The following is a 22,760-nucleotide window of genomic DNA, read 5'->3' on the forward strand; positions in this document are numbered from 1 at the left end:
AGGCAAACAATGAAAGAATACTAATGTCACCTATCAATGTATCAATATACATTGTTTCCAATCTTTTGCTGTTAGAAACAATGTTGTAACTGTACATTTGCCATTTTGTACACATGTGAATGTATCTGGGATAAATTCCTAAAAATGGAATTGCTCAAGGAATATATGCATTTAAAATTTTGAAACATACTGACAAATTGTCCTCCGCAAGGGACTCCAATAATAAATGAAAGTGCCTCTTCTATACTTTCACCAACCCTGTTACCTAACTTTTTGATATTTGAGAATCTGAAAAGAAGTATCTTATGATAGTGTTAACTTGCGCTTCTCTTATCAGTGACGTTGGTCTTTGTCCTCCCCAAATTAAAAGTCATTTATATTTCCTCTTCTTCTGAACAATATCCTTTGCTCATTTTGTTGTTGTTGTTGTTGTAGTCACTTCTTCTTACTGGTCCGTAGAACTCATATATAAGGAGGAAATTACCCCTTTACAGTGTATGTTGCAAATATTTCCCCTGTTTGTTGTTTGATTTTTGAGTTGGTATATGAGTGTGCTTTTGTTTTTTTTTTTACCTTGCAGCACTTTATTTTTATGTAGCCAAATTTATCAATCCCTTCTTTAATGGCTCTGCGTTTGTGTCAGAAAGCTCTTCTCAACTCTGAGATAAAAAGATTCTCTAAGTTTTCTTACAGAACTTTAAATCTTTGATCCATCTATTATTTCCTTTGATGTAAAGAGTAAGATAGAACTCCAACTTTGTTTTCATAAGATCATCTATTAAATAATCTAGATGGAAATTAATATTTGTAATACATTAACATTTAAAAGTGGGTTAGGCTACAGATATATGCAATAATATGCAATGAATCTCAAAAATAATATGGTGAGTGAAAGAAGCCAGACAAAAATGTACATATCATATGCTTCCATTTATAAGAAACTCTAGAAAACTAGAGTGAAAGAAAGCAGGTTCATTGGTTGCCTAAGGCTGGGGATGGGGAGGGAATTGACTGGAAAGGGCACAGGGGAACATTTTGGAGTGATGAAAAGATTTTAAATCTTGATTGTAGTAGTGGTTTCATGGATATAAACATTTGGCAAAACTCAAATTGTACAGTTAAAATGAGGGCATTTAAGTGCATGTAAATTACACTTCGAGTTGTTTTTTTAAATTATTTTATTTATTTTTAAATTATTTTATTATTTCTTTTCTTTTTTCTGTTTTTGGCTGCACCGTGTGGCTTGCGGGATTTTAGTTCCCTGACCAGGGATCAAACATGGGCCCCCAGCAGTGGAAGCACGGAGTCCTAACCACTGGACCACCAGGGAATTGCCATTATTTTATTTTATTTATTTATTTATTTATTTTTGATTTTTTTAAAAAAGCAAGTTATGAAGGAGTATTCACAGTATGATTCTTTTTTGGTTTCAGACATATATACAAGATTACCAAAAAAACACACTGAGGTGATAACAGTTAATTCCATGCAGGAGGACTATGAGTATTTTAAACTTTCGCTATTTTGTTTATCATTATTTCCTAATTCTTCTGTAATGAAAATGAACTGCTGCTGCATTTAAAAAAAACGTTATTTAAAGTTAAAAGGAATATTATTTTGTACAGACCTTAATGATCCTGAAAAACAAATCTGGAGAAATGAATAGGATTTCAGTCAATATAGTTTGAAAAAATACTCAAAGTTTCCAACATAGTATGCTACTTTTCTAAGCTAAATGTCCAATAATCGCTGTATTGTTTTACAATGGCATGTGATTTCACAGATATTTTCAAATGTTATTATTTTAAAGTTGATAAAAGTGAGGTCCAGAGAGGTTAAGTAATTTGCTATCATAACCACCAGTTAGTAGTGGAATTTCACTCTTACTAGTAGCAGACCAACATTGTGATCTCAAATCTAGTCTTCTCTCTACAAACAGGGACCAAAATCACAGCACAATCAAAGGCTCTATGAGGTTTCTTTATCACCCTGTTCTTTGTTTTACTTGCTTATTATCTGCATTTCAATGAGAACGATGTACCATTTGGGGAAACTCTCTTCAAAATAATACATTGTAGTTACCACTGGAGCCTGTAGTTTTAAAATTCTTAATAGATTTCCTGCTAGCGTATTTGTATCAAATATAGGCGGTATTGCTGAGGCTGAGTTATCACAGAACTGTCTAATTCAGCTTGTCCAAGACATCTAAAACCCCGAGTAATTTTTAGAATATTTATTTTGAGTTTCTTGGATAATGGCTATACTGGACTCTGTTTTTATAGTCTGTCATTTACTAATAAAAAGAACATCTCCTTTCTCACAATTAAATCTTTCATTTGTTTTTTGATTTGTTGATGATGTAATGTTAAATAGTAATAATAGAAAAAAATTACTGTCTTATTTTGACCCATGTTAGAAAAACCTTTGGAGTTTCACCTAAATACGTGATGTTTATTGGTTAGAAGTAAAAGGAAATGTCCTCAATATGATAAAGAATGATTCTTTTTTAAAAAAATATTTATTTATTTACATTTATTTGGCTGCCCCAGGTCTTAATTGTGGCAGGCGGGCTCCTTAGTTGTGGCATGTGGGCTCCTTAGTTGTGGCATGCAAACTCTTAGTTACAGCATGCATGTGGGATCTAGTTCCCTGACCAGGGATTAAACCTGGGCCCCCTGCATTGGGAGCTTGGAGTCTTAACCACTGTGCCACCAGGGAAGTCCCAAGAATGATTCTTAATGAACCAAGACTAAAGATAAACAAATATTAGGATAACAAAATATATTATGTTTTTAAATTTATTCATATGAGTTTTACATCTGTCTGCATTAAATAATTCTTGTATTGCTGAGATGAACTCTGGTCAGTCATGGTTTATCTAACACAGATTGCTCAATTTGAGTAGCAGTTCATTTCCTTTTAATAAACTGCTGAATTTGATAAGCTAATTACATATAGAACATTTTTATTATATTTATAAAATTATACATAATTTTTTTTGTGCTTTGTTGATCTTTAAGTTGGGTAAATTTCACAGAATTGTAAAATTTTAAGCTATAAAGGAACTAAGATGGTATCATTTGCTGCAACTTATTACTCTGCAGATAAGGAAATCAAGACCAGAAAGGTAAAGTAACTTGCCAAAGGTAACAGATCTCTGGCTGAGCAAGGTCCAGCATCCCCAGGCCTTTATCTAACTGAATAACAGATTTTTGTGAACGCCTATTCAAAAGCAAAGAATACTCTGCATAGGAATAAAATGAATTAATTTATAATTAAATTATGCAAAAAACATTTGGATGATTACAATTAATAACTATTAATATGACCACTTAATTTTTAAGGTGAAGAAAGTACTATATAGTAGCCATACCTGTGATTTTAATATTACAAGGAATGCCAAAAGGAGCCTCTCCTACAGTTCCAGTAGTCCCACCCCATCTGCATGCACACCCTAAGTCAAGTTTCTGTTGCATGAACTAAAAATAAAACAAAACAAAACAAAAATGGTGGCTTTAGCACCTACTTATTTGCTGTCTGGAGAGAGAAAAAAATCAAATTCACATGTATATGACAGAGGAAATGTCTTTATTTATTCAAGGGCCTTTCTATTTACCTTCCCACCCCCCCTCTTTTAAAGGTTACTTTGTCTTTCTCCATTTGTACAGTTTTGTAGAGTTGAAATCTACACAGTGCCTTACTTTAAAAACATCACATTAAAAAATTCATACCTAGTCCTACCAAGGGGGGGAAAGTGGCGGGGGGGTGGTGGTGTGATGAATTGGGAGATTGGGATTGACATGTATACACTAATATGTATTAAATGGATAACTAATAAGAACCTGCTGTATAAAAAAATAAATAAAATTCAAAAAAAAAAATTCATACCTCAGTCCAAATCTCAAGTTAATTTCAATATGGCAAATTTCAGTTTTCTCTACCTGTTCAGTGATGGCTTGGAAGCTATAAAGTCTGACCAGTCCCGAGCTGTACATCACAATCAGTATTCCATGAGACAAGGTGGCATCTGTTACGCTCCCGAAAATCTGAGGGGAAAGGTAGATATCACCTGAGAAAAGACCAGAAGGCCAATCATCTGAGTTTCACAGTGGTTTGTGCATCTGTTTAATATTCAGGCCACCACTACAACACTGCTGCCTAACATTATAACTTAATTATAATTCAGAAACTGGAAGCTAAGGTGTTATTAGGGGAGAGTGGTAAGCCACTGGGGTCTCAAACTGAAGCACTAATGGGAGTGTAACACATACCCCTCAAAATGATGCAGCAGCATACATTTGCTTCACAGTTTTGTCAATATCTTTTAATAACAAATCCTTTTCCTCATGGACATAGGTGTAAACTGAGTCCATTTAATTCTACCATGCAGGATATACATGGCAGAATAAATACAGGGACCTATTCTTCATAAAACGTTATTTATGAAGGGACATTTTTTAGCTGGAGGTGAAAAGATTGGGTCTAAGAAAGTAATTCTAATAAAAAATAGCCAACTCGAGAATTTTATCATTACCTTTTTCTTTAAATATCTAATACTGTTAAAACCGAACATGTTAAAAACCAAATATATACAGAAACATTTAGCCTAGCTGACCTTGAGAAGCTTTGGCTCATTGTTCCCTTTCTGTCTCTGTCTCTGTTCTATGCACTGGATCCTGTCATGATGCTCCACAGAGCTCTAAAAAGAACTTGATTCTGTGCCTATTTTAATATTTAACAAAAGCCAACTAACATAAACAAATATTCATAGCAATGAAAGAACAAGTACCCCCCGCTTGCAACTAGAGAAAGCCTGCGTGCAGCAACGAAGACCCAACGCAGACAAAAACAAATAAATAAAAAAGAAAGAACAAGTAGAAATTAAGTGAAAATCTGTTTCTGTTTCTACTTAAGACAAATCATTTAGTAAAGATTTACTACCCCAACAAATAGCTTAAAGTACATTCTGAGCCTGGCCCCTAGGTAGTCTTATTATGCATGGTAAGTGAAAGATATACTTCAAATAACTGTAATCAAAATCAAATCCCTCAAATGATTATCTCGAACATGTAAGAATAAATAGAAACAATTTATGACTTTGCTAAGTGTTCATTCCTATTGTAGACTGTAATAAGTATACACAATTACTTAATCCACAAGCACAAAGAGAACAATTACATTTATGAGCTGTGTTTTTTGTCATCTCTTAAAAGGATAATCATGGTTTGCTTTGCTCTTGACTAGCCTATGACTTTTTATTCCCTGATCCTCATTCTCCACTTTGAAAGGAGGATTTGTTTAATTCAAATGTATTTTCAAATGATGAGTGCTATAATAAAGTAGCCACTCTTATTTTAAAATTTGGTTTAATCTCTGGAGTCAAATCTAAGTTCAAATTCCAGCTTCTCCATTTACTACCTTTAGGATTTTGGTAGCTGCTTAACCTCCTAGTTAAATACTTTATATATTACACTATTATTATATGTTGTAAAATATTCAAAGTGCCTGATACAAAATGAACAATTAATAAATAATTAATTCTTTAGTCTTTATGCAGTTTAGTATATTATGCTTATATAAAATTTTTAAAATACATTCATCTTGTTTGCTTACAAGTATTAGTGGACCCTCAAGACCTGGGCTCAATAATGCTTCAGGTGCTTAATTAAAGACTAGTAGAATAGACCAATAAATAACTATTCACCCAAACTAAGTAACAATTTTTTTAAAGGAAACTAGCAAACTATTGATTCTTTTACTCAAAGGAAATATGTCCTTTCTTTCTTCCCAGATAACCACCCCACAAATCAAGAACAATGGCAACAACAATAAAACCCAACACTGAATGAGTTGAAGAACTTACATATTTAATTATAAGACTTGTTTATATACCATAAAACAAGTTTTAGATCTATACTTTGCAATTAAAATGAGGCACTTTGTTGCAGCTTTTTACCTTTCTTTATGATCATTTTTAACAAGCTTTGGAATATTCCCAATGAAAAAAATATTTTACTCATTTCATAATTTTATACAACAGTGGTTTGTTAATGATTGGTACTCAACACTATCCACTTGAGAAGCATAAAAACATGCAGAAAGGGACCTCCTTGGTGGCGCAGTGGTTAAGAATCCTCCTGCCAAGGCGGCGGACACAGGTTCGATCCTTGGTCCGGGAAGATCCCACATGCCATGAAGCAACTAAGCCCATGCACCACAGCTACTGAGCCTGTGCTCTAGAGCCCACACGCCACGACAACTGAGTCCACGTGCCACAACTACTGAAGCCCACGTGCCTAGACCCGTGCTCCACAACGAGAAGCCACCGCAATGAGAAGCCGACGCACTGCAATGAAGAGTAGCTCCCAACACAACTACAGAAAGCCCATGCACAGCAACGAAGACCCAAAGCAGCCAAGAATAACTAACTAAATAAATAAATAAACATGTAGAAAGATGAAGAGACTATTAGACTCTCTTCCCACATCAAATGTTCTCATGTATTTTGATATAAAATAAACTAAATCACCAAGCTTTGTACAGTCAAGGGAACATTTCCAATCCAAACACCTAATAAACAAATAATTAAAAATGATATTACATCTTATTGTCAAAAAATTAATATTACAATTAAATCAGAAATGAGTTCCTACCTTTTTGTTGATCTCCAGAATCCCTATGAGTGAAAAAGGTAGCACATGGAACACTGCAAGGTACAGCAAAACAGGTTGCTGAATGCCTGCCTAAAAGGAAAGACTAAAATCATAGGCAGCTCTCAAGAGTATTTTAAAACTGCTGTTTTGTGCTCGCTTCGGCAGCACATATACTAAAACTGCTGTTTTCCTAGTGGTTACCAGTGGGGAAAGGGAAGTGGGGGAGGGGCAATATGGGGTAGGGGATTACGAGGTACAAACTATTATGTATAAGACAAACTACAAGGATATATTGTACAACATGGGGAATAAAGCCAATATTTTATAAGAACTATAAATGGAGTGTAACCTTTACAAATCATGAATCACTATATTGTACATCTATAACATATAATATACTTATATTTATATAAATATAATATATACTTATATATATACTTATATATATAACACATAATATACTTATATATTATATTATAATATATAACATATAATATATATAACTATACTTCTATAAAAAGTTTTTTTAATTAAAAAAATAAAAACACTGTTTTCATGAATTAAAAACATTCCTCTATCTATATTGCAAAGTTACTTAAACAGGAAGGCCTGCATGTTCAAAATATGTCCACTAAACCTTTAGCCCTTCAGATACTACAAACTGCATATACACACAAAAATCTATAGAAGTAAGCATTAACAGTAAACGTTTCTTAACAACAAAATATATTTTACAAAAACATACTTTATATACTGTATAACAAAATATATTTATCTACTATATAATGGATTATAATATAAATTAATATATTGTATTGTATTATTATACAACATAATTTATATTGTGAATTGGAATTCTAATAATCAAGGGTCTAATCAAAAGACACAGAGTTATCATGGTCATATCATTCAGCATTACAAAACAGTATTACACTGACATGAGAAAATGGAAATAGAAAAAAGTATCAACAATTAAAACTCGAGTGATTTCTCTGCTTGAAGAAGATAGCTCCTTTACTTTGAAGAATAAGGTTCAGATTTCTTTCCATTATGGAATATAAAATAATCTGTGGTACTTCCCCAGAGTGGCTTGAAGGGAATTGCCTAAATTTGTGGTAAACAACTTTTATAGCATGCTTCAGAAATCAAAGATCATTAGTTATTTCATAACAAATTTTCAGACACATTCCTCTGGAAAAAATTCTTTATTTTATTGAACGTTTAAAGATGTCTACCTGCTGGGCCAATGCTGAGCCTTTGTTCTGAGCTGACTTGACTGCAATGACTTCTTGAGGAGTGTCCCAGCTCAAGTATCTTTTAAAAGAATAAAAAGAAATTTATTCATTTGGGTCAATTTCCTTCTACTTAAAATAAAAATATAATAGATATTTTATAAGTGAACAGTTTTTCAGTTACTTAAATTATAAAAGCAAAGCAGTTTATTTTAAAAACAAATAACTAAAAGAATTCCCTTAGATCCTTATATGCATTTATTCCTATTTTTAAATATATATATAATTTTAATCCTTCTAGAGTCTCAGTGAATAAAAATTATGTTTGATCTGTCAGTATTCAAAATGTAGAAAACAAAAAACCATTCCTGATTTAAAATGGAAGTTACAAAAAGCGTTGAAAATGTTACATTCACCTTTTGCATGCACATATTCATTCCAAAAATTTATATCTAATTTATAAAATTACTAGTTAAAAATTAACAGTTCTTAGATTATATTACGTAGGTAATTAACTGCAACAGACCAGCCTTCAGAAAAATCTGCCATAAAATACATCCTACATATAAAATACTATTTGTAAAAAGTAAATTTTTTTAACAAAGGGTATCTGCCAACTACTAGAGGTTAGTTACTTATGAGGAATACAATGATAAATGATAAAGGGTCTCCATCCTCAGATCTTCAAAAGTAGTCATGAGGAGAGAAAAATAGAATAGGTTTTTAAACTGAGATCCATGTATACAATGGAAAACTTAAAAAAAAAAATCTTGAAATATCCTGGGCCACAAGTCTCAATTTTTCATAATAAAATTTTAAACAACAAAGTCACAGTTAATACCTGAATTTGCAATATGAAGCAAGATATATTTTCTCAAGGACTTTTCCTGTAGTTGCTGATATACGAAGTAGCCAATTATGAGCAGTCAGTGCTATGAGTGAGGATTTATAATCTGATGTATTGGGAAGCATTTCTCCCTTAAAAAAAAATGAGGTATAAAACTGAAACTGCATGGTCATAAACAATCTGCAGTAATCCATATCCAAAGAAAACAGCTAAACACTTAAAGAAATAGTCAAGTAAGTAAATTAAAAAAGAACTATTAATGCACAAATAAAGAATTAAGACAAGGAAAGATTAAAATCATGAATAATTATTTTCATCATTAATTTATTAAGTGAGTTTGGTCACATAGAGTGCTTCAACAGTACCTGAAATAACTGATTACTTATTAAGTATTAATCATTAAGTATTCAACAAATGTTAGCCAATCATTATCATAATAACAACAGTAATAGGAGTACTACTGATGCTGCTGTGATAACAATAGCAACAATAACAGTTCTTAAAACCATGTATAATAGCGTAAGTAATTAAGAGTCACCTGCTAGAATACATGTTTCTTTATTCCAAGACTTGTTTTCCTTTTGATAGAAGTTAAAATGGCAAAAGAGCAAATTATCCCATTAGTCACTGTGGCTCTACTCTAACCTCAAATGAAAAGCTAAAATCCAGAATCAAGGCAGCCAAAGAAGAAAAGAGTCAGACCTAATTTTAAAGAGAACCTATCTCCAATGAATTACCCCCAACAAAGGGAGAGGATAGCTGCTTCGGTGTACCTGCCACGGAGGAGTTGCCATAAGGTAGAAGACTAAAGCAGAAAGAGAAAGAGAAGCCAAGGGTTCTACTTTGATTTATAAAATAAAACGGATGTTCTAAGAGGAAAGTTAAGAATAAGGAAGTTGAAATTACTCTTACATTGCTTGGGCTCAAGAGTGAATAGAAAAGAATGTAAATGTAGTTATTTTATTTATACTCCTAAGATTTGTCTCCCCTTTCAAATGTTAGGGAAAGAAACAAGGTTTTTTTGTTTGTTTCTTGGGGGGGTGTGTGTGTGTGTTTAAGCTTATTAGCTACTGAAGTCTTACACTATAATCACAGGCAATGATGTAAATATTTTTATTCTTTGGTGTCTTACATAAGTATCACCTCATGGAGTTTTAAAAGTTTTTAAAATGTACCATTTATACCTTGCCTACTTAAAAAAAAAAAGGATTAAGTAGCATACTAATAGGTTCAAGCTATTTTCCTAAACTAAAAGTTGTATTTCACACATTATCTCAGAGAAGAAGGGTGCTAGTTTAAATGTAGTTTCACATCAGTATGTTAATACAATATGCTTTTTAGTTTTTCTTAGTGGAAAATCTTGCTCCACTTCAAATAAGAATAAAATGTTTAAAGAGAATTGAGATTAGGAATTCGGTTACTAGAAACTTTATTTTTGCAGGATTGCTCTAAATTTTTGGTGTTGTGCACTGGTGTCTTCAAAATTTTTCTCAGGAAATCTGTCATCCTCTTCCCCTCACCAATGAGACTGGATTAAAAGGCTTTAGATGTAGGGACACAATAGTTATTTTTAACTTTCAGTAGGGAGTTGGGGAAGAGAACGTAGATTTAAAGCTTCCTGATTTTTAAAAGGGAGACTTCTATGAAAAGAAGGCAACTGTCCAGGGAAAAAGAAAGCAGCAGCTCTAGAAAACTACAATTTTATGTAAAAACAAGTGTTTAAAAAAAAAAAAGGAATTTTAATAATAAATGCAAAGCATAGTCTCTTAACCTTTAATCATTATTTTTGGTCACATATTCTATTTTTCCTAAAAAACAAACAGCCAGATTCAGAGACCTGATTAGTTTGTTGTAGTACTTTTTTTCTTTTCTTTTTTTTTTTTTTTTCTTAACCGCTGGACCACCAGGGAAGCCCCTGTGGCAGTACTTTTTTTTTTTTTTTTAACATCTTTATTGGAGTATAATTGCTGTACAATGGTGTGTTAGTTGCTGCTGTATAACCAAGTGAATCAGCTATACGTATACATATATCCCCATATCTCCTCCCTCTTGCTTCTCCCTCCCACCCTCCCTATCCCACCCCTATAGGTGGACACAAAGCACTGAGCTGATCTCCCTGTTCTATGCGGCTGCTTCCCACTAGCGATCTATTTTACATTTGGTAGTGTATATATGTCCATGCCACTCTCTCACTTCGTCCAGCTTACCCTTCCCCCTCCCCGTGTCCTCAAGTCCATTCTCTCTGTCTGTGTCTTTATTCCTGTCCTGCCCCTAGGTTCATGAGAACCCCTTTTTTTTTTTTTTTTTTAAGATTCCATATATATGTGTTAGCATACGGTATTTGTTTTTCTCTTTCTGATTTACTTCACTCTGTATGACAGTCTCTAGGTCCATCTACCTCACTACAAATAACTCAATTTCGTTTCTTTTTATGGCTGAGTAATATTCCATTGTATATATGTGTTGCAGCACTTCTTAAGTGTTTCTTAGAACACTGATCCTATGGAAAATTAATATTTAAAAATATATCTCAAAATAGGAAGTTCTATGATCAAGAAAGTTGGGAAAATGGTTTGACAATCACCATGAACAGTAGTATTATTATAAGTATTAATAGTATTAAAGGCTCTGAGAAGTAATTCTATAAATAAATTTGTTTAACCCTTTAAAAAACCGAATTCTCCCAACTCCTCTAGCAATTATAAGATGTTAACATCTTATGAAAACGGTGTTCTGAAAAAATACACACTGGGGCAATGCTGATCTGGTGGAATGAGCTTATCTATTATTTTATTTTTTAATTTTTATCTTATTATTTTCCTAAAAAGATTCATAGAGGAAACCCATAAGAATCCACTTTCAAAGAGTCACGTAACGTAACTGTTGCCCTAAATAAATATTTTATTGTCTCAATATATTAAGTAGAATAATCTCTTACACGCTAAGAATAACTATAAACTAGCTTATATTGCTTATAAAACTTTTAATCAGTTCATAACTTTTTCTAGTTTTCAAGATTTACAAATGGTATTAAAAGTTAAAAATATATTCATAGTATTAATATATAATTTTTTAGGACAAGAATTACTTCGTGAGGAAAAATGATAATCAAAAGATATGCTCTCTTCTCGATTCCTTTCAAGGTTTAAGAATCACTATGATACTTAAGTTTTATTTCTTTATGCAGTATGTTAACAATAATCTGTTCTTCTAGGCTAAAAATGCTTTAGAAATAAGTGCTCTAAAAACAAATCTTACCACTGGGCATTCCCATAATAAAGCATCCTCTATTTTTTCTGATTTGGAACATTTTGGCATTTCATAAAGTTTTCTTGGCTCTGATGCAACACTGGGGAAAAAAAAAAGATTATTCTTCTTCATAAATGAGGTAGTGTTTGCTCAGATTTGAGGGATTTTTTTTTTTTTTTAATTCAGAGATTTGGAATACCAAAAATACAACTTGCTACTTTGCTTTCCTCTTCTCGATTAAATGTTAACATTTTTTTTTCTGATCACAAAATTCATAATACACATTCATAGAAAAAAATCTAAAATACATAATAAACTAAAATAAATTATAATAGTATAAAACTACCCAATATTAACATTTTGGCTCAGTATTAATATCTTGGTTCATTTCCCTCTAGCTTTTCTTTATATACACATACCCACCTGCTGATCACTTTCCAAAATTGGATCATATTGAATTCTTTCTTTACCCTTTAACATTTATTATGAATATCTCTGTTGAATTCCACATTCATAAACTGTTATTCCAACATCGTAAAATGAAAATTAATTAGATAAAGAGTTCCTTTATTTGCGATGCAAATTAGTAGATAAAAAAGGAAATACCCTTTAAGGCTTTTTTTTTTACTCCCAAGTTGTGTTTCAGAAAGGTTGAATAAGTTTATACTTCTGCCAATACTGAACACTATAATTTTGATATGAAAAATAGTCTCTTACCTTTAATTTATACTTCCCTGATTACTGAGAGGTATACATAGATGTTTTCATTTTTTTAAACTCATGAACTTTAAAATTAAACTACTATTTAGAAACAATTTTTAGGGTGACAATTTTATTCAACTTTGATGTACTCTCACTAACTCAAAGCTTTAAACCAAACAGAATTTCACAGGAATGAAAGCAACCTCATATATGATTCTAACCTATGGGTAAAACACCCCTGAATAGCATATTAAAGAACTCCAATGGTATTTACCATTGGATCACCAATCAATGCCACTTACTCTGATTTTTTTTAAATTTTCAATTAAAGCAGCTACCTCTAAATTGGAAAAGTTACAATATGGGCATTAAATGATACCAAAGAATTACTGTTAATTTTCCTGGGCATGATAATGACATTATGATGATATAAGAAGATGTCCAGATTTCCACTTCTAGCATGAGAGTATGAGGAGCTCTATGGACATGTTCCCCAGGAAAATGGTGAGAATTATAAAAGGACAACTAATTAAAGTCTCTGGAAGTGGTCCTAGAGGCATATAACAAATGAAAAAACATTTACTCAAAAAAATCTACTAGAACTCAGTAAGAACAGTAAGAGTCTATGGTGTTTGAAATAATATGTGCTCCCTCCCCACCATTCTTAGCTCAGCAAGATGAAAACTCTACTCCAGACTGGTACAGCCAAGAGCACAGGGCTCCCTCAACCCCCGGCTCCCAGAGGGTTACCTTCCCTCGAAGGGTAGAATGACAGCATTTTCCATCCAGCATCCACCTCCTCATTGCTGGGCCTGGGTCCTAGGTTAGTGCAGTCAAGAGGTGGGACTCCCTTCTTCTGCCTAGCCCCTACTCATGGGATGGAGGCTCTACCTTGGGCCTGCCATGCCTAAGAATACTGGAGCTCTCAGTATTACCACCTCATAAAGCAGTGGTTCCACATTCAGAGTGGCAAGAAAATCCGAGGCTAATGTCTGCCCCAACCCCATGTGCTCAGCTAGAGTAGGGGAGTCATTCAGAGGCAAAAGTGCCACTGACCCTCTCCCCCTGCCAGCTTGAGAGCCTTGGCTTGAAGATTTTGCCTGGTGGAGAAGCAGGCCATAAAGCAGATAGCCCCAAGTCTCTTCCCAGAGAAACTGACTTCATTTGTAACAGAGTGAGAAGTTCTAGCCTAAGAGCACTCTCACAACCAGTGGAGGCTGTGGTGAAAGGCAAATGAGTAGAGATCTGTAGATTCACTGGCCATACAGGCTAAACTGTAGGCTGGCTAATTTGCTGGAGAGAATCAGAAAAAGACTGCTGGGAGGAGCCCTCCAGGGTCAGAACAAATCTCAAACACTACCTAAAACACCATTGTCTCTAACTTCTGGTTTCTGGTCCATCAGTCATGTCCTCACAACAAGAAAATAGCTAAGCAAACTGAAAATCAACAACTCTTATTAGTTACATCAGATAATTGAGGTCAGAGGGCAAATTGCTGCCCCCAAAACTGGAGATCTAGAGGTGGATACCAAGAATCACAGCTTACTAGAAGCAAAAACCCAGGAGCAAGCCGCTGGAGTCAGTACTGGGGAGACAAAAACAAGAACACCGGAGAAAATTTTAGGCACTGACACCTACAGCGACAGCAAGCAACAAACACAGCCTAACTCCTAGCCAGAATAACATTAATCTCACTCTAAAGACCTATTTACTGCAATTCCTTTTACCCAATACATCATGTACGACTTTCAACAAAAAATTACAAGGCACGTTAAAATGCAAAATACGAAGTTTAAAGAGACAAAGCAAGTGTGAGGACCAGACTTAAGTTATGGTGGAGATTTTGGAATTATCAGATTGGGAACTTAAAATAAATATGATTAATATGCTAAGGACTCTAATGGAAAAAGTGGACACATGGAGGAACAGATGGGTAATTAAGCAGAGAGACAAAAATCCTAAGAAAAATCAAAAGGAAATGCTAGAAATCAAAAACACCATAATACAAATGAAGAATGTCTTTGATGGGCTTATCAGGAGACCGGACACAGCCGAGGAAAGAATCAGTGATCTTGAACATACGTCAACAGAAACTTCCCAAACTAGAAAGAAAAAAGAATGAATAAAGCAGAACAGAACATCTAAGAACTGTGGGAAATTGGAAAATGTGTAATGAACACATAATGGGAATACCAGAAGGAGAAGAAAGAGAACAAAACAGAAGAAATACTGAAATAATAATGGCTGAAAATTTTCCAAAATTAATGACAGACACCAAACCACATATATAGGAAGCTTACAGAACACCAAGCCTGATAAATACCAAAAAATCTATACCTAGGCATACCATATTCCAACTGTAGAAAATCAAAAACAAAGAGAACATCTTGAAAGACGGGAGAGGGAAAAAAATCACCTTACCTACAGATGAACAGGTTAAGAATTACACTGGACTTCTCTTCAGGAACCATGCAAGCAAGTAGAGAGTGGAGTGAAATATTTAAAGTGATGAAACAAAACAAACTCCCACCAACCTAGAATTCTGTATCCTGAGAGGTTATCCTTCAAAAGGTGAGGAGAAATAAGACTTTTTCAGACAAACAAAATTGAGGGAATGTGTTGTCAGTGAACCTGCCTTATAAGAAAGTTCTGCCTTAAGAACTCAAAGAAGTTCTCCAGAGAGAAGAAAAATGATATAGGTCAGAAACTCAGATCTACATAAAGAAAAGAAGAATGTTAAAGAAGGAATAAATAAAGATAAAATAAAATCCATCATTTTTCTTATACTTAATTGATTTAACAGATAAAAATGTGTTTATAATAATGTATTCAGCAACAAGGTATTCAATGATTACAGCTTATGGATAAGTAAAATGAATGACAGCAATATTATAAAACACAGGAGGGAGGAATTAGAAACACTCTGTTATAAGGTAGCTGCACTACTCATGAAGAGAGTAGGAGAGAGTGACTTGAAAGTGACTTAGATTAGTTGTAAATGTATACTGCAAGTTCCAAGGCAACCAATAAAAAGTTTAAAAAAGAAATATAATTGATATGTTAAAGTGGAGAGAAAATGTAATGATATAGGATGCTCAGTTAAAACCAGAGAAGGCAGAAAAAGAATAAAAGACAAAGAAACAAAGAACAAACACAATGAATAGAAAATAGTTACAAATATGGGAGGTATCAAAACAACTACATCAATAATGACTTTAAATGTGAGTGGTCTGAATACACCTATCAAAAGACAGAGTGTCAGAGTAGATTAAAAACAAGACTCAAGTATATGTTATAACATGTAAGTATACCATGCAAATATTATCCACAAGAAAGCTGGAGTAGCCATATTAATTTCAGACACAGGAGACTTTGACAAGGAAAATTATCAGGGATAAAGAGTGGCATTACTTAATGTGTATGCATCTAACAACAGAATGTCAAAATATGTGAGACAAAAACTTATAGAACACAAGGAGAAATAGACAAATCCACTAATACAGAGACTTCAAAACAACCTCTATCAGTAACTGACAGATCCAACAAGCAGAGTCCATAAGGATACAGTTGAACTGAACAGTACCATCAATCAGCTGGGTGCAACTGACACCTTTAGAGTACTTCATCCAACAACAAGGGAATACACATTCTTCTCAAGCCCACGTGAAACATTCACCAAGATAGACCACACTCTGGGCCATAAAGTATACTTCAACAAATTTTAAAAACTAGAAATAATACAAAATATGCTCTCAGAACACAGTGGAATTAGATTAGAAATCAATAACAGAAAGATAGCTGGAAAATCTCAAAATATTTGGAGATTAAATGATACATTTCTAATTAACACAAGGGTCAAAGAAACTCTCAAAAGAAATTTTAAAATGAATATACAATGTATCAACATTTGTGGGATGCAGCAAAAACAGTCCTTAGAGGGAAATGTATGGCATTAAATATATATATTAGAAAAGGAGAGGTGTTTCTGGGTTGGTGAACACATGGAGATTCAGGAAGAGTGGCGGGCTCAAAGAGCATAGAAGCTCTGTGCTCCTTCCCATATACATTGCCCTATGCATCTCTTCCATCTGGCTGTTCCTGAGTTATAAACTTTTACAATAAACTGGTAATCTACTAAGAAGCCAGTCACACACAAAAATCACATATTATGTGATTCAATTTTTTGAAATGTCCAAAACAGATGAATCTATAGAGACAGAAAGTAGACTAGCAGTTGCATAGGGCTGAGGGTGATGAAGGTATCCTGGTGATAGCTAAAGGGTACAGTGTTTCTTTTTGAGGTAATGAAAATGTTTTAAAATTAACTCTAGTGATGGCTGCCTATATGAACCATCAGTGGTTCATCAAATTCATTTTCATTGAATTTCAAGGAAGTAAAAATCATTGAATTGTACACTTTAAAAGGGTGAATTACAAAGCCGTTAAAAAAGAAAAAGGAAATAACCATATTTTTTAAGAGCAGCAAACAAGTATGGCAAGATGTTTGGAATATGCTTTAAAATATTTAGCAAAGGAATAAAGGAAAAGGGGGTGGGAAAAGATAAGCAAATGTGGCAAAATCTTGATCCTTTTTGAATCTAGGTAATGAATATATGGCGTTCACTATGCTATTCTCTACTTGAGCAAGTTTGAAAATTTTCTTCTAAAACAAAGGCAAGTAGTTTCAAAACAAAACACAGAAAGTCTTCTCTAAAACAGCATCTAATTAGTAGGTACCTGGATCTCTTGACTCTGGTTTCTTATAAGCAGAATAAAATACTACATTGTACTCAGCAATCTGTCATTTTGCCTGCAATATAAATTTGCTTCAAATTGGTGTTTACAAGGATAAAACCTCAAACTTTAGATTTAACAAGATTTTAAAATTACATGCATTTTACCCCCTACCCTTATTTTGGACCGATTTCTCCATTCTCCTATTTCACTAAGCACTAATGTAGGCAAGTGTTTCTATAAAAATTAGAGTTAAGATCAACAGTCAAATGAATTACAGCAAAAACTTTCCCCAAAAAGATACCTGCTGACACAGCACCGATAGTTGTCAAAATATATTCTTCCTCTCTCATAGGCTATTGGTGACTTGGAATGAGTTGTCCAAACATTCTTAAACTTAGTACTTTCCTAAAAGACACAAGGAATTTCGATTTAGCAAATAACTCCTAAGTTTCTACTGTGCACCAATTTTAAGTTGGATAGTTACATTTACAGTTTTCAAAGTAATTTCATGTACGTTCTTAAAAAAACATTATGTTCAATTCTTCCTCACTCCGCCTTCACGTTTTGGCTTAAGTGGGGTGACCAATTTTTAGAAAAAAACTGTCTGCAAGAAGACATAAGAAAGTTAAAACTAAAAGCATGTGGCGGTTCTATTAAAGGCTATTTACTAATCCTCCAGGTTCAAGGCCTGGATCACCCTGCCCATCACGGGTGATCTTCTTAAAATGGGGCTGTATTGAGTGAAAACTGCACCCCGGCCGGAAGCTTGACTCCCACCCCTAGCCCCACCCCCCGCCAGTCGCCCCGCTGCCCCTGGTTCGGCTCCCGGCGGGCGGTCACCTGGCACACCAGCGCCCGCAGGATACCCAGGTTCGTCCTCTGCACCACGCCCGCATCCCGAGAGAAGAAGCCCAGCGCCCGGCGACTCAGCCTGCGGCACACGTTGGGCTTCTGGCTTGGGCCCATGGAGGTGCGGGCCGGTGGCGGAGTTGGCAGGGCTCAAGAGGGGTGCGCCTCTCACCCCGGCGCCGAGCAACGGCCGCTACCTTCGAACCTCCAGGCCCCAACTCCCCGAGGGGGCCAGGAAAAGCTGACACCCGGAGCCGGGCCGGGGGAGCACGGCAGTGGGACGAAGGAAGGCAGAGCCGGCGTCGCCCGAGAGCGGGCAATTGGGAAGGAAAAGAAACTCCCTTCCTGGCTGGCCCCTCAAACACTCTCCGGCTGCGGACCCGGCGGCAGACACTGCGACGCCCGTAACGCGCGATCCGCCGGAGCCGTTCCCTCACTGGGAAATGTAGTTCCCAGTGTCCTCGGAGGGATCTTGACTTGTTCCCAGAACTACAACCCCCACAAGGCAGCGGGGAGCGAGCTCTTGTCCTGGCCCCGCCTCTAACCGGCCGTGGCCCCGCCCTGCCCCGCCTCCTCTGGCCCCGGCGGAGGCTGCGCCGTAGGGCTGGCGCGCCTTTCCGGCTCTGCACGCGGCGCCGCGGGAGAACCGTGGGGGCGCTGTGCTGCAGCCTCTTGGTTCCCGTTACCTGTTCGAGCCCTGCATTCAGGGGTCCGTCCCTTGCCGCCCCGGTACCCTTACGTCTCTCAGACCCCGAGTTTTGCTCTGAGAGGCCCTGACAGGGCGCCGAGAGGGGGGTAGTGTCGTGTGCTACCGCCCCTCTCCCCCGAGGGCAGCGTCCTGTGCTAAAGAAAGGTACGCCCTCGGCTTTCCCTTCAGTCACGCGTTGGACGTTGTGGATGAGGTGGACGGTTAAACCTTTTGGGTCCGTAAACACTATGCTTTTGTTATTATGAGTTAGTGGTGAAGGTGCTGGCATTCCCACCAAACTAGAGTTGAATTACTTTCGCGGAGGCCCGCCCTTTTGTGGTCCGCGGAGACGCAGGCTGGTTTTGCGATAATTGCTGCATTGTCCTTACTCTCGCCTTTTTTCCCCCCTCCTTATCGGGAGTGAAATATGAAATATTTACATTGTTATTGAACTGCCTAGGGTACTCCACGTTGATTCCTCTAAGTAAAAGATAACTTTGTGACTAGCCCTGCCTGTAGGGTCAAGGTTCCTGTCATATCCTCAAGGGCTGGGTCATTGAGGATATGACATTCCTACCACACTAAGGTTTCAGTAATCATGCACCAGACGAGGCCCATTGCTTTGCTTTTAAGTGCCTTGAGGGTGGTGTCTTTGCATCTCCCACGTGGCCTCTTGTTCAGACGTGGGCTAGGGAGTGATTGCATTTGACTGACAGAGCAAAAAGTACAATACTGGGTGAGTGCATTGGTTTTAAGTGTTTAGGAAAAATTTGTCATATCTCTTTTTAACTCTGCTGAATTTCCTTTAGGGCCTGGGCTTTTGCTGATTTTTTCATGACTTATTTACAGCATACTGTGGAGTGCTTTGTGTATTTTTAGAGAGCGCTATAATAGTTAATTTGGTAATTCATGAATGCAGCTGTCACTGAGAAAACGGACCCAGAAAAGATAACTGGGTTTTCTTTGGCTGAAATGAAATTCAAATCATTGCTGAATTGAATTGATCACCTCTTTTCTCCTTCCCCTTCACGCCAACTTGTTTGTCTCCCAGTGGTCTGTATCTCACCACCAAGTCACCCAAGGGACAGTCATCCTAGATGCCCTCTTTTCTGTCACCCTCAACCAAGTGCTTTTGGTTCTGTTATCCATCTCCTCTTCATATCCCCCCGGAGTAATTTAGGGCCTCACCATTTTATCACATTATTATGTTAAGTAGCCTCCTTTCTGCCTTACTTAAATACTTTCAATTCCAACCCTCCACACTGCTGCCAGAGTGATTTTTCTAAAGCACAAATCTGTCATTTCCCTATTTAATCTTTCAGTGGCTCCCAGTCACCCAGAGCAGAATTTCTCAAACCTAAGTAGATACCTAGGATTCTCTGTGGTGAACTTAAAATATGTTCAGTATAAACGGTTGTACATTACATGAAGCAAAACTGTAAAACAAATAAATTCTGATGAATGCTTATTCATTGTTACCAATGAGACTGTTTTTGCTGGACCTATCATGCTCTAAAAAGTAAACCTTCACTGTCCTCCAGGGCATAAATTCCTTACAGAAAGGCCTGTCCGCATTGTCCTTGTGTTGAGAGATTACTGAGTGACTTCACCTCTTTTCTTTATTTAAACCAATGTAAAAATCTTCCTTTGTTCATTGTGTCATGATTTCATTTGACCTTCACTTGACAAACATCATTTATGTAAAAGTCTCCATGTCTCTCATTAACCTGTGCCAATGATGAACCACTTGTTTGCCAGTGCAGTCCTGAACACAAGCGTGTGAACTGAAATCTTGTGACAGTACTGTAATCAATTAAAAGGTAGTCATCCAGATGATCCAGAGTATCCTTTTGTTCAAAAAAATTTTTTTATTTAGATTTTTAGCAAATTAAAAATAAAACATTTCTCTAGAGAAATCTCATAACCTCAAGGCTACGTATACGAATTCCTCGAGGTTTGTATAGGTGCCTTATAGGACAAAATCTGAATGCCTTAGTGTAGTATACAGGGCACTTTACTATCTGCATCTTGCCTACATTTTCAGCTTCATCTTTGCCCGTTCTTCACATTTGCTCCTTTTTTTTTTTTTTAAAGAGTCTCTGCTTTTTCAAAAAATTTATTTAATTAATTAATTTATTTATTATTTTTGGCTGCTTTGGGTCTTCGTTACTGCGCGCGGGCTTTCTCTAGTTGCGGTGAGCGGGGGCTTCTCTTCGTTGTGGTGTGCGGAATTCTCATTGCGGTGTCTTCTCTTGTTGCGGAGCACGAGCTCTAGGCGTGTGGGCTTCATTAGTTGCGGCATGCGGGCTCAGTAGTTGTGACTCACAGGCTCTAGAGCACAGGCTCAGTAGTTGTGGCACACGGGCTTAGTTGCTCTGTGGCATGTGGGATCTTCCCAGACCAGGGCTCCAACCTGTGTCCCCTGCAATGGCAGACGGATTCTCAACCACTGCGCCACCAGGGAAGCCCCACGTTTGCTCTTGTGCTTCTGACATGTTGCCTACTTGCTCAAGCCAGGGTGCCTTTACATTTAAAATTTTCTTTGTCTGGAGCTCCCTTCCTCTCCTCTTACCTGTTTATCTCAAGACTCATCCCAGGTATCACTCACACACTTTTCCTGACTCCTCCATCTTCTAACATGTTAGAAGAGACAAGGCAAGTTATAGCCTTGCCTCTTCTAACATGTTACTCTGCATACACTGGTTGTGGCACTATATTAGAATTGTTGTTTGCCTGTCTTCCCAACGTTTGTGCTTAGAGAGGTCCATTCATTCATTCAACATACATATGCAGTAACCACATTTTAGGCAGTGTGCTAAGGATGCATATGTATGTTGAATGAATGGGCTATTCTAAAAACAATGTTGTACAGAGTCTATTGTCAGCAACTAAGTACTTTTAACATAGAATCAGATTTAGTCTTCATTCTTTAAATAAGTAGGAAACCACAATATTAATAAAAAGAAATAACTTTGTAAAAACTTTAATCCCTTGTTATAAAGCAGAAACTAACACACCATTGTAAAGCAATTATACTCCAATAAAGATGTTAAAATAAATAAATAAAAAATAAACCTATGGGAATCAATCAATAAATAAAGATTCTTTTCTTCACAAACAAAAAAAAAAAACTTTAATCCCTAACAGTTCTACCTATAAAGTAGATATTTTCTTGTTGAAGGTAAAATGTCATGAACAGATACCCCTAGGTTAAGATTTGGAAATTACTTCTCTTAATTTGGGGCATAAAACAAACATTAGTTCTTTTTTTTTTTTTTTTTATTCTGTGTCTGTGTGATGTTTAGAGAATACTTAACCATCCTTGCCATGATATTTTAAAGACAGAAAAGAGGACATATGAGTTCAGAAGTTAATAAAATGCTTTTTGTTCACATACGTCGTTTAAAGAGGCATAACAGAATAAATGTATAAAACACTCCGGTTATTAAACCTGAACATTTGTTCAGAGACAAAGAAATTTGAGCCAAGGCCACAAGAGGTCATTCATTCAACATGTAATTATTTTCATCTACAATGTGCTGGCAGCTATTTTGGCATAGGGTATAACAATGAACAGGGAACAAGGTCCTCACGTGTTGGGAGAGATAGACAATACATAGATTTTAAAAATAAGATTTTCAGGTAGTGATAAAGTGCTGGGAAGAAGAGAAAACAGAGTGATGTGCTCGACAGTGAGTGGTTGAGAGCCCTGCTGTACCCAGAATGGTCAGGAAAGGCCTCTCTGAAGAGTGGAGTTTGAACTGAGCCCAGAATGATGAGGATGAGCCAATCTGCATGAACTG

At 36.0% G+C, this 22,760-nt stretch overlaps 2 protein-coding genes across 4 annotated transcripts in view; one reads left to right on the top strand and one right to left on the bottom strand.

Moving 5' to 3' along the window:
* DCAF17 (DDB1 and CUL4 associated factor 17) overlaps positions 1-18,740 on the bottom strand; it is a 39,100-nt gene extending 20,360 nt beyond the window's left edge. Inside the window, exons 1-8 of one of the 2 annotated variants that reach the window (XM_082395413.1) lie at positions 18,261-18,740; positions 17,722-17,825; positions 11,991-12,081; positions 8,727-8,863; positions 7,889-7,967; positions 6,654-6,743; positions 3,942-4,046; positions 3,374-3,479 (exon numbers count right to left, since the gene is read on the bottom strand). In XM_082395413.1, coding sequence (XP_082251539.1) covers positions 3,374-3,479; positions 3,942-4,046; positions 6,654-6,743; positions 7,889-7,967; positions 8,727-8,863; positions 11,991-12,081; positions 17,722-17,825; positions 18,261-18,386 — 838 coding nt within the window. In that variant the 5' untranslated portion in view covers positions 18,387-18,740. The remainder of the gene's footprint in view (positions 1-3,373; positions 3,480-3,941; positions 4,047-6,653; positions 6,744-7,888; positions 7,968-8,726; positions 8,864-11,990; positions 12,082-17,721; positions 17,826-18,260) is intronic. The other variant, XM_082395414.1, reaches the window with a different exon arrangement.
* A 112-nt stretch (positions 18,741-18,852) lies between these two features.
* Positions 18,853-22,760, top strand: part of METTL8 (methyltransferase 8, tRNA N3-cytidine) — a 79,245-nt gene continuing 75,337 nt past the window's right edge. For both annotated transcript variants that reach the window (XM_082395422.1, XM_082395423.1), the window contains exon 1: positions 18,853-19,122. The gene's annotated coding sequence lies outside the window, so the exon portion shown is untranslated. The remainder of the gene's footprint in view (positions 19,123-22,760) is intronic.

This window comes from Balaenoptera borealis, assembly GCF_965194805.1.
Source record: "Balaenoptera borealis genome assembly, chromosome: 6".
Lineage (NCBI taxonomy): Eukaryota > Metazoa > Chordata > Mammalia > Artiodactyla > Balaenopteridae > Balaenoptera > Balaenoptera borealis.